The sequence below is a fragment of the Typha latifolia genome, chromosome 12 (assembly GCF_019914945.1).
Source record: "Typha latifolia isolate L0001 chromosome 12, TyphaL0001v2, whole genome shotgun sequence".
NCBI classification, from domain to species: domain Eukaryota; kingdom Viridiplantae; phylum Streptophyta; class Magnoliopsida; order Poales; family Typhaceae; genus Typha; species Typha latifolia.
This window is the reverse complement of record NC_133097.1, coordinates 10,189,769-10,206,341: the sequence shown is the minus strand read 5'-3', so window position 1 is coordinate 10,206,341 and position 16,573 is coordinate 10,189,769. Positions and strand designations below refer to the sequence as shown.

Genomic DNA, 16,573 nt, shown 5'->3' with positions numbered 1-16,573 from the left:
TAAATGCTTTTACTGGCTTATTTCAAGAGTACGTAAATAATTAGGGAACGCTCTGAAGGTGAATTCAAGCAAAAAAAAAAAAAAAAAAAAAATTCACCTTGTATGATCTAAAAATATAAGGAATCTTAGTAGATTGGCGTACACAATATACATATAGTTGCCTACCGACATAAATAAAAAACTCTTGACCCAACTACTTCATGAATAATTTTTTTTTATTCCAAATACAACTACTCATTTTAAAATTACAGCTAAACAACCATACTCTAAACTATAAATACTATTCATCAATATTACATTTTATACTATACACTAATCTAATTACTAATTTAGTAATATTTATCTCACCCTACTTTAAAAAAAATATTTATGATAACTTTATAAAAAACAATACTTTTATTTTTATTTTTTTCCTTTCACTTTATATCATAATTATTATAAATATTTTAAAATACAAGTGAACATAAAAATAATTATATCTAAAATAAAATTCTCATTTTAAATAATAGTAATAAAAGGCTTATTTTAAAATTGACCTTAAACGAGGCCTTGATCAAGAATTGCCGTGTTAATGTTATAGCTTAAATAAAAGCCAGTAGCAAATTTTCACACGCTAAACAGAGACAAAATACAGAAAATAATGATCGTCCATTCTGATATTGTAGGTGACAACTAGGAAAATCTTACTGAAAGGTATCACTTCATTTCAGCAAACAAGTATAAACATGTATTCCCTATTATACTATGGTTGGATCAACACATCACCAACACACCTATGTTAGCAAATACATTCTTTGTAAGAGCTGCAGCTACTTCAACCAGACACCACAAGCCTGCAAGTATCACCAGCAGTCCAAACAGCCCTGAGACATTGCCTAGCTCCTGAACAATTTTAGAACAATCAGTGGAAGGTGGGAAAATAGAAATGACAAAAATGCGCTTCTCTAATCACTTCGGCAGAAAATTTGGCAAATGACACGAAGCGGCCCCCTCCTCGAATTAGAGAGTCGATGAAGAAAAAAATGTGGAATTAGCTGCATGGAGCCGTCAAGCATTATGAGTCCACCATCTCATCCTGCAATTCACTAGGGGCAATAAGCCCGGGAATGGACAGCATCCTTTGCCGTTCTCTTTCTCTCTGGGCAGCAGCCTCTTCAGCATAAAGATCCTTGTTATCCTGTATATCAAATTTAATCCACATTATATCAGAGCTAGTCTGGTTTCTACAATAGAAAAAAAGAGAGAATCAAACACAATGGCTCCTAATAAACATTTATTTACGGCCTTTTTGACAGCTCGAAAGCATTGTCCAGAAACTCCTAAAGACCAGACATGTTTGGAGAAGGGCAGATAGAGTTCAAACATCTGGATTTTGGTATTCACTAACTTACCCATGAACCTTTTTCCACATTTTATATTCCTTTTTGTATTGAAAATTCATCTCCCGAGTACATTTGCTAGAAATCACTATCCATTTTCCATAACAACGATAATTAACCTACTAATACCAACAAATAGAAGAGTGGAGAAGAAACTGGATAAATGAATTAAACACTGAGTCAGATGTCCCCATATTCACAGCTTCTTATGCTAAGGACCACAAGATAAACTTAAAGAGTACACTGAGCATAGCATACATCTGACAGAATTGCTTACATGCTCCACAAATGTAAGGCAAACAATGCAGGTACCAAGATAATTAGCATATCTTACAAATGCAAATCTAAGGTTGAATACATGCTTTCTGCTTATCTATAACAAGAAAATGATAGTTCTGATTGTATATGAACAAATTCTTCGAATAGAAAAACAAAGGGTATGCTTATCTGACTTTAGATTTTCAGTTTTTATGTGACAAAATAAAACGTAATACTAGAACAAGCCTTTGAGATCACAGTGAATATATTTGCAAAAGGGATGCCAAGAATCAGCAGCTGACCGGTCATTTCAGGCAGCACAATTGTATAAACGTCAGACTTCTGTCTAGAAAAAACAATAGACGAGACTATATTATTGTTGGGCAAATATATCTGGATACCTGTGCAGAGAACTCTTTCGATTGCACAAGAAAGTCTCTTATGTTGTCCTTAAAAGTTGGAAGATCATTTTTTGATTGGAAAAGCCCATCCACAAATTGAGTCACCTGGAAAAACATAACCATAATTTTGATTGAGGATTGAAGGGGACAATATAGAATAGAAATTGGCAAAAATTGCTACCTCTGCTGATGTCATATTCGGAAATGATGTTCCCAAAAGTTTTATGGTGTAATCACGAACAAACATCATATTGTTTTGGTGTGGATAAGGTGCAGTGGAGGAATCCCAGAGGGGCTCAGTTAATGAACCAGAATCAACCTGAATATCAAGCGCTACATGTACTCAGCAGAAAGAATAAGCGAAGAACTAACGGGCATTAACAGTATTTGTATCTTACCAGGCAAAACATGTGTTGTAGCACTAGCACATGGAGCTTAAAACCTGGCTTATGAAATGAGTCTGTCAGGACAGCAAAAATCTCTTGCTCGATGGTCAAATAGTAACTCCTATAAAATTGATTACAGAACTCCGAAACCTGAAAGTTATCAAGCCAAAACTTACATTTCGTACAGATGCATTTATTAGCGTCTCATCAAGATTTGTCATAAGTCAAACCTGAAAGTTTTTCAGCATTTCAAGTAATAGATTAAGACCGGTCTCAGCAATGTTTCTCTCAGTATGCCGAAAAGCCCAGTTTATGGAGTCCATAACAAGCTTCAATTGCTATCAGGACAAAATCAACAATATAATAAACAAAAAGAAGACCTGTAAGTAACTAAAGAAGATACAATTGGGATTATATCTTCATGAGGTGCAGACAGATCAAAACACTAACCTGACTAGACAGCTGAATTAAAGCTTGAAAACAATGGGTCCCAATAGCACGTAGTAAAGAGAAGAACTTGAGACGATGCTCAGGATAATCTTCAAAATTTTTGGTAATCATCTAAATAATATAGAAAAGGACATTTTCATATAATTAGAAAAACCATCAAGGAAAGAATCTTTTCTTATTCTTCAAAATTAGTGCATAATCTTGCCTCGAGAGTGCACTGGAAAACAGCTTCAAATATGCGAGGCACATCCTCCATCATTGCACCTTTATACCTATAAGAAACAATTCCGGAAAAGGATAAAAAGATTGAACATAAATGGTTTAGACTGCAAAAATAAAAACCCCCAGAAAAAGGCAAATTCAATTAGGAAAACTGAAAAGATAAAAGAATATTTAACTCAGAAAAGAATAAAACAAAAACGAAAATTTTCAAAGCCTGATCTTGAATGCTTTGAATTCACTGTAAGTATCATTTTCTACCATTCAGAGCTATCAAGGGCCAAGGTTGTCAGCAATTTGAGAACCATGATCTCCTTTCTTACTGTCAATAATCTACTCTTTTTTCCACCATCTCGCACATTGCAACTTGATTTGAATGACTCCTTAAAGGTCCACCATGCGGTTACTGTGCGTAAATACTTAAGCCACAATTATTGACTAGGTAGGATTAAGCCAAAATCGTATTTGTCATGTACAAAATTTCTTTAAGGAGTTTACAACATCCGTATATAACTTTAGGTGCTAGTTTAATCACATGTATTTACCATAAGCAGCACATCTGAAAGTATGTCATAATCTGGTTAATAATTTGAAATGTACTTTTCCAATGTTCCAAACTACTGACACTAACATTTACATAAATTTTGTGGCTTTTTATAGATACCTAAGAAAAATAATGCGCCCAGCTATACTGTGCCAGAAGACCAGAATAGATGGAGAGTGACGATTAATCTCACAACAATACCACTACCAAGTACCAGCAACAAGAAGCAGCTAATCTCACCTATTTGGGTTCAGCTATACGGATCCTTCTCTTCCTCAAACATTAATTTTTTGCTTTCTCCCTCTTAACAAACCTTTCACCCTCTTAAAATTTGCAGAACTTTGGAAATCAGAACATATTTTAGCATCCTATGGAAGTAAAAGCAAATGTACGGACTGGTGGCTTACAGTAGTTGTTATGGAACCAAGAAAGATTGTATACCAAACAGTAGATGCACACACGCATCAAGAAAGTAAGTTTCACTTGTCTCCCTGGCTTATAGTTCTATCTATAAGTCAAATTAGACTTCGCAACCTTTGTGTTTAGATTTCAAAAAACTTAACTAAAACATGAAACTTATAGCCAGAAAATAGTTGGTTTAAAGTTTATACAATCCTTTCTTCTAGAATAGGCCATAATATTTCCATCAAGCAGCAACATAGAATAGGCCATAATATCTAGGTAGAAGCCGAGCAGGCACATCCCATGATAAAGAAGAATTCAAGAACCTAATGTGATAGGTGATCTTGAAGACATCATCTTGAACCACAGACAAGTAAAAATTGGTAAATAGGATGGCCAAAACTTACATAAGTCAGAACTGAGTGCGAATTGAGGGAAGAAAAAACGGAATTAACCCCTGATAAAAATATAGTGAAAAATAAAACTGGCCAATATAAATTATGCAACTGAGCTATACAATATTTATTAAGGAGATGGACACAGATTCAATTATCTCGCATGATATTATGCATCCCAACTGCACTGCGCATCAGGAGAATAAATTCTTTGACAATATATAACTACACATGAGAAGATAAAGGATTTAAAGATGTAGTTCAAAAATATGTGAAAATAAGCAAGAGAAGGGAAAAACACAATGAAATGCATATATACTTGTTTATAATTGTGGCAAATAGGGACAAGACTTCAGATTCCCTCGCATCAGGCAAATTTCTAGCATAATCACCAAGGACAGGATCCATCATTGGCGGAACAAACTGTTTTCCAATATGTGGTTGATCTTCAGCCTTGTCTACAAATGTTTCAATCAGTTTGAGAGTCTCTCTCTTCACAGATCTGTTTGCAGTAGAAATATTTAGCAATGTGAGAAGCATTCGAATGCTAACTATGAGGAAAAGAAAATGTGGCATAAATGCATATCAAGCATAACTGCAGATTTGTACTTACCGCAATAGCTTTACATAAGATGATTTTGAAGCAAATGGTCCACCTTCAGCTATGGTGTTAGATATGAGCTCACTGTACATTCTATTACAACAACAAAAAAGCACTCAAATTATCCAACAGCATGCAACAAACTTTTATAGTGTAAATTCTCAGGTGTATGAATGCACGCATACGCCACGAACATAACACACACATTTACATAAATATACAGATAACACACACATTTACATGCCTAAGAGCACACACAAAATGCACATTATATTACTTATAAGGCCATTATGTTAAAAAAGTTAAGGCTATTTAATGTAGGAAGTGCCGGGAGAAAATGTAGATGAAGGAAATTATTCCAGAAACACCTTAGTACTTTATACTGAATATCAATATCTTTCAATTTCTGATTAATAAACAAAATTTCATACCTGTACACGGTGAGCATGTCCAAAAAAATCAACGATATTTGTGGGAAAAAATATGGTCCAAGTGAACTAGCAGCACTTGTGTTCGTCTGCCAAGAAGCACATTCAATTAGTATATGTGCAGAGTTACATAAAGGGATGGATAAATCAACTCAGGCTCATATCAGCTCATTTCAACCATCGTCTTTTCCAAAGCTATCAAATGTTATAGTAGATATTGACAAGCATAAATTAGAGGATTTAGAATCAAGCTTTCCTTGAAATACCTGCAATATATTTAGAACAGTCTTTATAACCTCCTGATCCTTTAGTAGATCCACACTTCGGCTTGCCTGTCCAATGATTTCAGCCCATTTCTGCGAGAAATCAGTCATGTTGCAAGCAATCAACAGATGATGCAGAGATGTTGCTTATGAGATGGCAACAGAAACTCAAACCAAAAAAGTAGAGAATCAGTGCTAAATAATATAATGAAAACTGTACCTGATTTGGAAGCTCCATTAACCTTTTCAGATAGTCATCCCTCTTAGAAGGATCAGATTCTGCTTGGATCATGTGGCCAACCTGACAAATGCATAGAAGTATAAAGAATCAGAAATTATAGAGGGAATTAAACAATGTACTACTACAAATATGTCGCAGTTAGGTGCATCACTATACCGACTCATAAAATGAATGTATCTGATGAGGCTCAAGATCTGCGATTGTACTTGCAAGGTAAGATAGAAGTTCAGCTACAAATGGCTCAGTCTCCCCTACCTAGAAAGACAGCTAGCTTGTGAGAAAAACAAACTCTATAATACAATATGCATTGAAGCAATAAAGAAAGAAAAAAGAAAAGCAAATAAGTAGGTCAGAAAATTTTAGATGATGGCTGCTATAGGAAAAGGATCATCCAACCACATTATTGGCTGATACTCAGCTTACAATAAAACAATAAAAATGTGTCTGATCCGAAGTGCTTGACCAGATGGAAAACCTGGTCTCAGATCCTTGGATAGACTTTAGATCAATATAACAAAAATATAGAATTGAGTTAACCACAAGCCACAAGGCCATCTTCAAATATTGCGCAGCTTTTGTATCTAAACTAAGTACTAATGCAGTACATAGTTCCATAAAAAATGTTGTAAATCCATCCTCCAAGTTGATACCTGTAGTTGAGGTGAAAACTAGAATGAATAGTACAAGAGGAACAGATAGACCACGAAGGCATGAAGACAGAATTTTTAATAACGAGCATATCGTTTATCAATAGCCAAGTATGGACTATGATAACATGGAGTCTTTGAGCTTTCAGTATGACTGGTGGAGTTTCTAGCAATATTAAGAACTAAAATGCATAGATTGTGCTCTCAGATATCAAAATTAAAAATACTCATGCTTCAGCGAAAAGTAGATGATTGCTTCATAACATTAAATTGTTCTTATGGATGTGATAAACCAATGCTAATATTCTCACAAAATGATTGATGGACTAGCATTAAAATAAGAAAAAAAAGGCAGATTACATGCCTAATTTATGTATGTACCAACACTGACATTTTCAAACTTTTCAAAAATATACACTAAGTTCAACTATTTAATGGAAAGAAATAGCTAAATCTACCTGCATAATGACAAACTTGCGTTTACATTTCTGAACAATTTTTAGGAAAGTATCACATGCCATATCCTGCAAACCAAAGAAAAAATCGAATAAAGAAGGATATCAAGCATTACACCAGAAATCTGCTCCAGATAAAAATCAGTGTAATGAAGGAACTAGATGAGCTAGCAAATATGGTTCAATCAAATAGCATAACAAATTGATAATAAAAAAAGAAACTCGGAAAAAATTACTTGTGATCCAAAAGTCGAAGTAAGCAAAGCGAGAATGAAAGGCACATAAATATCACATAAGGTAAGAAGTAAAAAATACACAGCTTGTTGCTGATAGTGAAACATCGGCATCAAAATAACTGATACGAACTAAAGAATTAAAACCAAAGGATTCTCAGAGTGATAAACAGATTATTACTTCTACGCAGATATGGTAGTCGGATGGAAGAACAGCCAAGAGAAAAGAAGGGAAACTAGACTATGAAGAGATAAAATCACTACAAGTATCAGAAGTAAGATAAAAGTTGTGTTCAACAATCTTCCAGTCGTCAGAGATAGATATATGAATGCAAGTCCAGACTTTCTCAACTAATATCAGGATTCCTCTACCATACTACTTGGTGATATCAAAAGCTAAAAATAAGAATTGAGAAGTGTGCTAAAGAACTCAATGTAAGTAAATGCATTATTCAATATGGTCAGCTGAAGAAAGAACGGACACCGGATTACCAACTCCTAAGGTAATTAGCAAAGACAGACATCAAGATTTTAATACAGTGTCATCTGATACAGGAATGTGACTATTATACTATAGTGCATTCATAAATCCAGTGATCTGATTATGTGCAGCAGATTTAAATTGGATTGGCATCCTCTTGGTTCAAGAATGACTATGAAGGGAATAATGACCAACTGACTTATACAGTTATACAGATGCCACAAAATTAATATCAGCGGAATTTGTTGATAACAGGATATCTGAAGGGAAACACTGAAATCAAGGATCTCTTAAAAACTGGATGAATCCTGCAAGCCTATTTGTTTGTTTCACTTAGACATACTCTAAAATGAAGCGATAACTCTGATGGCACTACTTTTGAATAAAGATACAATTATCGGATATTAATAGGCCCACCATTGGTATCATGCCTATATAGTGACACACTGGAAGAGCAAAAAGCATATAATAAAAGAGAGAAATAAGTACCTGAACTCCTGGATGTGTTTCGTGCATAAACTCAAACAATTTATTCACTACAGTTTTCAGGAATTTCCAGTGAGCTCGAAGAAACCTAGGGTACTGTCCCACAACATACCTGATATTCATATGATGAGAAACTTGAGTAAATAAAAAGTTGAAATACTGAAACAAAATAAAAACTTGATGCTCATGATCCTTACATGATATTACTTGCTATTACAGCTTTGTTGTCTTTTCCCTTTGTGATTTCACAGAGATTCAACAAATCACGAATTACCATAACTAGAAACCTATTCTCCTGTCAAACATCAAAAGATTAACTACAATAGTTTACCTACAAATTCTTTTTTAAAACAGCAATGACTAATGCATGTGCTAAAAAAGACAGCTGTTATAATCGCACATTTGGGAGAGAACAGACTGGTATGTTTAATCTATGTCCTCGAGCACTTGACAATATTCAGTAATAGCTTACCTGATCCTCCATCATGGAACCAGATATTGATCCAATCGCCCAGCACAAAGTATTTAAGTTGTTCCACGTCCAATCTTCTCCATGCAATTGTTTACTTAACTTATTCAGCATCTAAAATGCCAAAATAATTCAAGTTAGAAAGCAGTGAGCACTATACATCCCAGAGTAAAAAGTTTCCAGTGGCTATATCCTGAACAAAATAACAATTAGGCAGATGCCATTGTATTTAGGAAAAATGAAGATTTTGGCTGAGGGAAGCTGTCACAACTTAGTAATCTAGGAGCTGCAATGCAGCTAATTGATTCATCATATAAACTCGCAATCAGTAGGTGAAAAGAAGTAACTGATTTTTGGTCATTTGAAGTTTTGAACATAACCTCTCAAATTGTATAACCAACAAAACACTCATTCTTCTTAAAATGTTTTCAGTGCCATAAAAAATATCATGACTTCCCATCTTATGCTCTCAAAGATAATAATCGCCAATAAAGGTCCAAAATAATGGTTAATTAAGAAAGAGAGAAACTTTCTTTTAGAATGAGAACAGACCAGGGTGGATAGCCCGATATGCATAAAAATTTAAGCCCATAGAGGATTCCAATATTATATGTAGCAAAGAGCCACAATAAAGCCATACCTGCTGTTCTGTATCCTCATGATCAAGGTGCGACAAGTAGATCAGCGTTTCCCTCATGATCTACCATAAAGAAAGTTAGTCTTAGAAAATAAAGCACAAAGCAATTGAAAAAGGTATCAGGAAAGTAAAGTATTTTCTTGCACTAGGTCCCTTCTAGAGAATATAATATTTCATATGAAGAACTCAGAGGTGCCTCTGCAGATAACAAGCTGAAGAAAATTTAATCATAAAACTGCATAAGATCAAATTGTCTCTTGACAAATGCAAACATATTAGAGTAATCAAGCATGGTCAAGGTGAGAATAAATTAAGAAGCAGATTTAAAGAAGAGCAGCACCATGCCCAACATCATACATGCATCAATAATCTTCAAGTGGCATACCTTATACTGAACAAGGACATCATTATCCTTCATAGTTTCACGGACAATGTTACCATTCTCATCTTCAACAATCAATACCTCTTCAGGCTTCGCCATACGACAAATCATGAGTGTTCTTAACTTTGATAATGGACTTGAATAAAGCTGCCTCCTTTGTAGAATTGTCGAACCCAAACCATCAACAATTCCTGGGATCAATGGGGCCTACAGAATACAGATTGAGATATACTAACAATCATAGAAACGAGATACAGAAAAAAGAGGCAAGGCAAGGAAAGAAAATATTACATTTATTTATTAGATGCTAAACATGAAGGATCGTAGAATAATTATGAAACTTATGTTCCATGCAAGAAGGGCCAAAATGAAAAATATCAAACTACAAGTACCTGAAGTCCCATTATGCTTGCAGCAATTGTAGGATCCATCTGGTGATGTTCTTCAAACAGTTCTTGGACTAACGAGTTCCAATGGTCCAAGCAAACCTGCCCAACAATTTTCATGTAAGAAACTACTGTATAATATTTTCCATCAACTCTTTGTGAACTTAATAGTCTCTAACCTTGAAAACCTCTGTGTCATCAACATATGATATTCCAATAAGATATTCAAGCCCCAAAAGTAATGCAGCTCTATTTTCAGGAGTGGATTCTAATACACGTACATGAGACTGCAACCAAAGGAAAAAAAGAAACAACGAGTGAAGTCTAAGTCAGAGATTTTAAATTGCAAGCCTCAAAAGTCAAAATGCATACTCTTTGAGATACACTGGAATATGGATCCACATATTAACCACACTAAAGAAGAATTAATAACATTATTATATGAATAGCTCAAGAAAATAGAAGAAATGATGCAAAAGGCACTACCTACCAGTTCTTTCTGCATGGAAACTTATATTATCAGAAAGATAATAGTTTCAGCTACTGCAACAGTAAAAGATTACTGGATGCAGATATGAACAAAAACTAAAACTGCTTCCTCTAAAGTTACTGCCTTATCATGAAATTAAACTTTTGCATTATTTGTATGAATGTTAGGAGCATAAGACTACTAACTCGCCTTATAAAATGAAGTGAAAAACAGCGCAAGGTTTTGGACGAATGCCTGCACATAGGAGTAAAGAATAACATTAGCTACAGAAAGCAAATAATGCTCAAAATGACTAATCATAATAATATAAATGATCCAAGCCAAAGCAAAGCAAGTCAAACACCCAGTTTGAAGACTGAAAGAGTACCTGCTCTTCACTAGAGCCATTTGCATAAGCATCAGGGATATTTGTTCCAGGAGGCAGAATAGTCTAAACATCACAGAAAAATGTGTCTCAAAGTGAAATCCAAGGAAAAAAAATTGGGGAAAAATGACACAGAAAAGGGGGGGAAGACAGAGGATATTTTATATATACCTGCAATTGAATCATAAATACAGTATACATCTTTGCATATTTCATGTCATAAAAGTCGCCAAACTGAAGAGCAGCAACCTGCAAAAAATCAGGTGTCATAATATATGGAAAATGACAGATAAAATTGTAGAAACTTTATGGGAAAAGAGTATGTGCACTGTAGCACACACTAGTTTAATGGTCAAGATGTCCCATACTGACAGATACAGGAACCCCAATGGTGACATTTCTGAAGTCAATACAACTTCTGATTACTTTGTTGAAGACACATGAAATAACATACATAAGAGTAAGGAGGAATGGATTAAATGTACCTCTGTTAGACACTGAAGCGTAAGGTTCCGATATGAAGCTACTGGAAAGAATTTCAAGAGTGTCTCCAGCTACCAAAGAATTAAAAACAAAAAAGAGAATAATAAGTATGACGAGCTTCAGAAACATATACATCAAAGCAAGCACGTGATTACTAGATAAAAAATCAGTAATAGCAAACTTATGGTTGTTATTTGTTTAAGAACGAACCAGTGGTGATTCAAATATATAACCAAGAGGGATCCATGATAAGAAAGCATGAAGTGTTGCCAATGTAGCCCGAATGAGCTCTGCTCTTTGTGATGCTGATAGTACGTATAAGCATAACTCATGAATGAGTTGAAACTCGCTGTTTAGGAACAAAGACAATTACAGTAAGATTTTTATGTTGACAAGAACACAAAGGTGACTATCTTAACTAATTCATTATAAACGTTATAAGATGTAAAGGAAAATTATCCAGGTAATCCAATATATATGTCAGCATATGCATAGAAAGAGGAGCTGTCCAAACAATCCGACATATAGCCTCAATTATAATGATAATGGAACAAGCATCAAGACAATGGTACCATCAAACAAACATAAAGAAACTTCTTTGTTTGTAGTATTACATAGTTAAGAACAAAGAAGACTGCTAGTGTTGTGGAACTAGATAGAGTTGCGCTCACCTTCAGATGACCAATTAATAATATACACCACCTCTTTCAGAACAGAAGACTCAAAACTAAACCTAAATGTGTCTTTTAGTAGTAACCAAAGTCTTGGATCTAAAACGATTTCCTCGCATATACTCATGAGCAATCAGAAAGCCATTCACAGATCAAAAATCAGTTAACTACTTGAAAATGCTGATGCCATGTTACATGAGAAGATTATAGGTCACTAAAATATAGAAGTACACAAGTTGTCGCGAATCCAGCTACTCTCAAACTCAGTACTTGGTGTGAGTTACGAAGCTCGCGAATCTAGGTAAGCTAAGAAGCTCACGCCCAGCTGGCATGCAAGTTGATTGAAATTGAGGAAATTGTAGCCCTATCCGATCAACTGGTTTTCTCAAGTCCCATGAAGTACTCCAACCATAAATTATATCTTACTCTTCAGTGACAGAAATCACTTTGTCGAGTAGAAGAATGCACATATCAAAATTCACAATCATTTATCCAACTCAGATATAATCATTTAATATGAAACTAAGTTTCATGAATCCATAATATCTAAGAACAAATAATTCAAAACATGGATGATCGTGCCGGCAATGTACCGGCACGTGGCACGATAACCCTTCTAATAGCTTCGCCGCTTGCCATCGACCTCATTATCGAGCTACCCGTCGCAGATTGCCGCTAGCCCACACCGTTGCCCGAACTCACGTTGAGTGATCCAGATTCACAAACTAAGTTTTTAACTGATAACTCTCTCTCTCTCTTTCTCTCTCTTTCTTCCTCCTCCCTCGGGCTAAGGCATCTGATGCAAGCTCTAGTGACGGCTACGGTGAAAGCGAGCGACGATTGGCGACGACGAAGACGAAGGCGAATATCCCTTACATTTTTCTCTCATTCTCTTACGGCTTGGCCAGCAAGTGCCGTGGCACGTGCCGATTGGTGGTCGGCACGGTTCGTGCCCGTGGCACAACCATCATTGATTCAAAGTTACTTCAACACAAAAGCAAGTTTCTTCACGAGTGAACCTTCAAACAAGAAATTAAGCATAATGTAGTTTGGCTTTTATCTTGTACACATGGAAATTAACAAAACAGTATACTAGATGGTACTTGATGATTAAGTCATTAAGAAAAACCACAAAAAAGGAAAAAAAATGAAAAATCCAAACTCTAGGCAAGTCAAGTTCTTTTTTCTCAATATAAATGAGCAACCATGGAGTCAATGATGGAATCAGGTAGCCAGGAAACACATTACATATGAAGAATTCATCTAATACTGTTTCAGGATGAGACAATCCAGTAGAAAATTAGTAACATAAATGTGGTAAACTATAAGTAAGTCAATGAAATCAATCTCACCTATTCAATGACTGCTTAAGTTCCTTAATCTTTTGCTGTGTCATCTCTCCTCTTGAGAAATCAAAAACTTCTTCACTAAGAAGCTGAACATTTGAATTCTAAATTAAACAGAGAAAAACAAATTTGGTGATAAAGATCCTAACTCTCAAATAAATCATAGATACCTTCAATATAGCCATGCAATTTTCACAGATTGTTTCACTACTTTTTGCTGCTGAAACAAGATCAGGAATAAAGGTTTGCCACTTAGCTGGCCACTCATGCTTTAAGACCTGTTATCATAGAAAACATGAATAATCAAGCAAAGTAGTTTGACAAGAAAAGGAAACCAGCATACGCCTCTTAAACTTATACCCTGTAAGGTACTAAAAAGAAACTAGTTTTGCTGCAAATTAGATCGAGCTCAATTAGTTAACAGAGCCTAGGTAGATGAATGCTCCCAAGTTCACATCCTAGTGACACATGCTGAATGATACCTGAGACCTTATGCTTGGGTCAAATGTTTTCAGGATTGGGATTACGTGTTCAACATTAATGAGGCGTAATTTGCACAAGTGGTTCAACACAAGGTCTGCAGGCTCCAGATCCAATGATCAGAAGCATCTCAAAAAAAGAGTAAACCAAAAACTCATGTATGAGAGATAAGAGGAATGTCGAGTTTAACCAAACAAATAATGCGGAAGTATATAAGACCAAATTTAAAAACAAATTAGAAACTGCAAACAACCTTGTAAATAATTAGCTGTGGAACTGAGAGACTGAAAGATGCAAAATGAGAAAACCACATACCTGTACCAATATGATATTAAGTTTATTGACATATAGCCTCTCCCTCCGGAAAGAGACTTCATTACTGGAAAGCTGGTTAGATCCACAATAAATGAGAAGAAAAACCACATAATAAATTATGACAACATTCTAGAAGTTGAAAAAAAGAAAGTAAAATTGTGCATAATGACAGAATAAAAATATGATACACTTCAGGAGAAGAACATTACCTGTACAATAACGTCAGATATATAATTTTTCATTCCATCACGTTGTTCAACCGGCAAAGCATTCCATCTGTACTTGATAACACTTTCCAGTATCTAAAAGGGGAAAGGGACAATGATAACCGATCACAAGGATCAAAATGTCATGAAGAAGATAAATAGCCATGTATAGTTCTTCCAAACCAGATATGCAGTGAAACAGCATAATCTAAACATACAGGAAACAATTGATTGAAAAACACAAAGCATCTATAGGTAGCCAAATGAATGCTTATCATCAAGGACTTAAAGTATGTAGCTTATTGAACCTGGTATATAGTATATACTTTCAGTTAAACAAACTTATTTCTACTTACTTGAAGCGCAAAGAACTTAGTGTTCAAATTCTGTGAGTTCTGTAGAATATGAACCACTTGCAGCCACATATCTGGGTTGTTCTGCAACTCTCGCAATATCTGATCTGCAGTTGATCTCTACCGCAAACAAACAGAAAAAGAATTAAATAGAAATTACATCAAATTAAGAGGACAAGGACAAAAGCAAAAAAGCTAAAAGGTCATAGAAAAAGATGTAACCGACAGCCGCAAAGCCCTTAGCGAGTTGTATTGAAAAAAAGGAATAAAGTCTTAACCACAAACACTTCACAAACATTCTAAAAAAAAGTGTTGATGTGGCATCATCTTGCACATTAATGGAGATGGTTGATTGGTTGTGAAGTGGAGAGAGAAAGTATCAAGGGTCACCAAGTTGCCACATCATTTTGTTTGTAGAATGTTTGTGAAGTGTTTGTAAGAATAGCATTACTCTGGAAAAGACAGATTCTTCTCTTTCAAATGCTTGCAACCAATTTAGGACAACACCAGTACACGGTCTAGATAGCATACAACCCTCAAGGGGCGGAAAGATAAAAGCCTTTCCTGGACAGCCCAAAAACCTACATTGTATTCCAAAGAGACAATGCCCTGCAATAAAAGACCCTCTTTTTCTTCAAAACATCGCCCGTTAACTCCTAGTAACCCAAAACAATACTCGATTCAGAAAAAGAACATAAAAATTATGCTTGGAGAGAATAAAACACCTTTTTTTTCTCATGCAAAATCGAACGGTTTAAACACCAATAACATCAAAATAACCACCCAAACCTCACTCAAACCACACCTCCCGCCAAAAAGCACCAAACCGAAGCAAAATAACCACCCCCAACTCTTCCCAATATCCCAAGGAAGGACAGTAATGCAACTACAACTGTCCTAAGCAACCAAGCGGCTCACCTCCTCCTTAGATCCCGTGCCATAGAACGCCGCGACGGTGGCGTCGAGGACCGCGACATCGATCGGTTGGCTCAAATCCCTCAGCTTTTCCGCCATGTGAAACCCTCCTCGGATCAGATTCAATAAACCCTAGAAATGGTACCAAGCGAATCGACCCAAGGTTCTAGAACGAGGGGAGGAGAGCTCGAGCGCGTCCGAATGAAACCCTAGCTCTCCCAAAATAAGAAATAGAGGACTGCGTCACGAACACGCACACTGATTTCCCTCGCTCGAAATTTCGCTTTTGTTTTCTTTTTGCTCGTCTTTTGCTGGTCGCGAGGAGATGCGAGAAGAGGCAAAAGAAAGTTAGAAAGTATTATAAGAGTAGTAAGAAGATTAGGGAAGTATTTTGGGGGTTTAGGAGGCGAATAAAGAAGCTCGGAGTTCATGGAAATTACGGTGGTGCCACTGGGGCTTTGGGGGGGAAATACGAAAACCAAGTTGGGCCGGGCTTTGAGATTCGTTATTTGGTCAACTTGGGCTTTGTGAAATTCTCAGGCCCATGATCCCAAATCAAAATGTTTAATAATTAAAAGCAGTTTATATATTTTAGATATTATAATAGGTAATTTATCTGCTTTTATATTCACAAAGCACCCTTTTGATGTTGCTTCAAAAGGTGTCCTATTACTTTAGGAAATTAATGATGGTGAAATATTCTTTCCAAAATTTGATACACAAATATTGTGGGAAAAGTAGAATGAACCTATTAAAAGTAAAATTAATTCTAGAATATCCCCACAATTAAATACCATACAAAAAAAG

The 16,573-nt window shown here is 35.5% G+C and overlaps 1 protein-coding gene across 1 annotated transcript; it reads right to left on the bottom strand.

Moving 5' to 3' along the window:
• Positions 1 to 629: 629 nt before the first annotated feature.
• LOC140799082 (protein EXPORTIN 1A) lies at positions 630 to 16,128 on the bottom strand. Its single transcript, XM_073153227.1, has 32 exons — positions 15,770 to 16,128; positions 14,855 to 14,971; positions 14,502 to 14,594; positions 14,293 to 14,364; positions 13,668 to 13,775; positions 13,504 to 13,586; positions 11,691 to 11,829; positions 11,483 to 11,551; positions 11,169 to 11,246; positions 11,001 to 11,063; positions 10,823 to 10,867; positions 10,323 to 10,430; positions 10,150 to 10,245; positions 9,761 to 9,964; positions 9,379 to 9,438; positions 8,742 to 8,852; positions 8,467 to 8,564; positions 8,273 to 8,381; positions 7,073 to 7,138; positions 6,124 to 6,222; positions 5,947 to 6,027; positions 5,730 to 5,819; positions 5,467 to 5,552; positions 5,048 to 5,128; positions 4,754 to 4,936; positions 3,080 to 3,146; positions 2,875 to 2,985; positions 2,655 to 2,762; positions 2,437 to 2,574; positions 2,220 to 2,357; positions 2,039 to 2,143; positions 630 to 1,177 (listed from the first exon to the last, which is right to left on the bottom strand). Exons 1-32 carry the CDS (start codon positions 15,863 to 15,865, stop codon positions 1,055 to 1,057), a joined length of 3,225 nt encoding a protein of 1,074 aa, XP_073009328.1. The 5' UTR covers positions 15,866 to 16,128; the 3' UTR covers positions 630 to 1,054.
• Between the last annotated feature and the right edge of the window lie 445 nt (positions 16,129 to 16,573).

Coding starts and splice junctions, on each gene's coding strand:
- LOC140799082 (XM_073153227.1), bottom strand. CDS start 15,865: ATGGCGGAAAAGCTGAGGGATTTGAGCCAACCGATCGATGTCGCGGTC. Junction 13,587..13,667: donor ATTGCATGGCTATATTGAAG/GTATCTATGATT, acceptor TCAAATGTTCAG/CTTCTTAGTGAAGAAGTTTT. Junction 3,147..4,753: donor TTTGCCACAATTATAAACAA/GTATATATGCAT, acceptor TGTTTCTTATAG/GTATAAAGGTGCAATGATGG.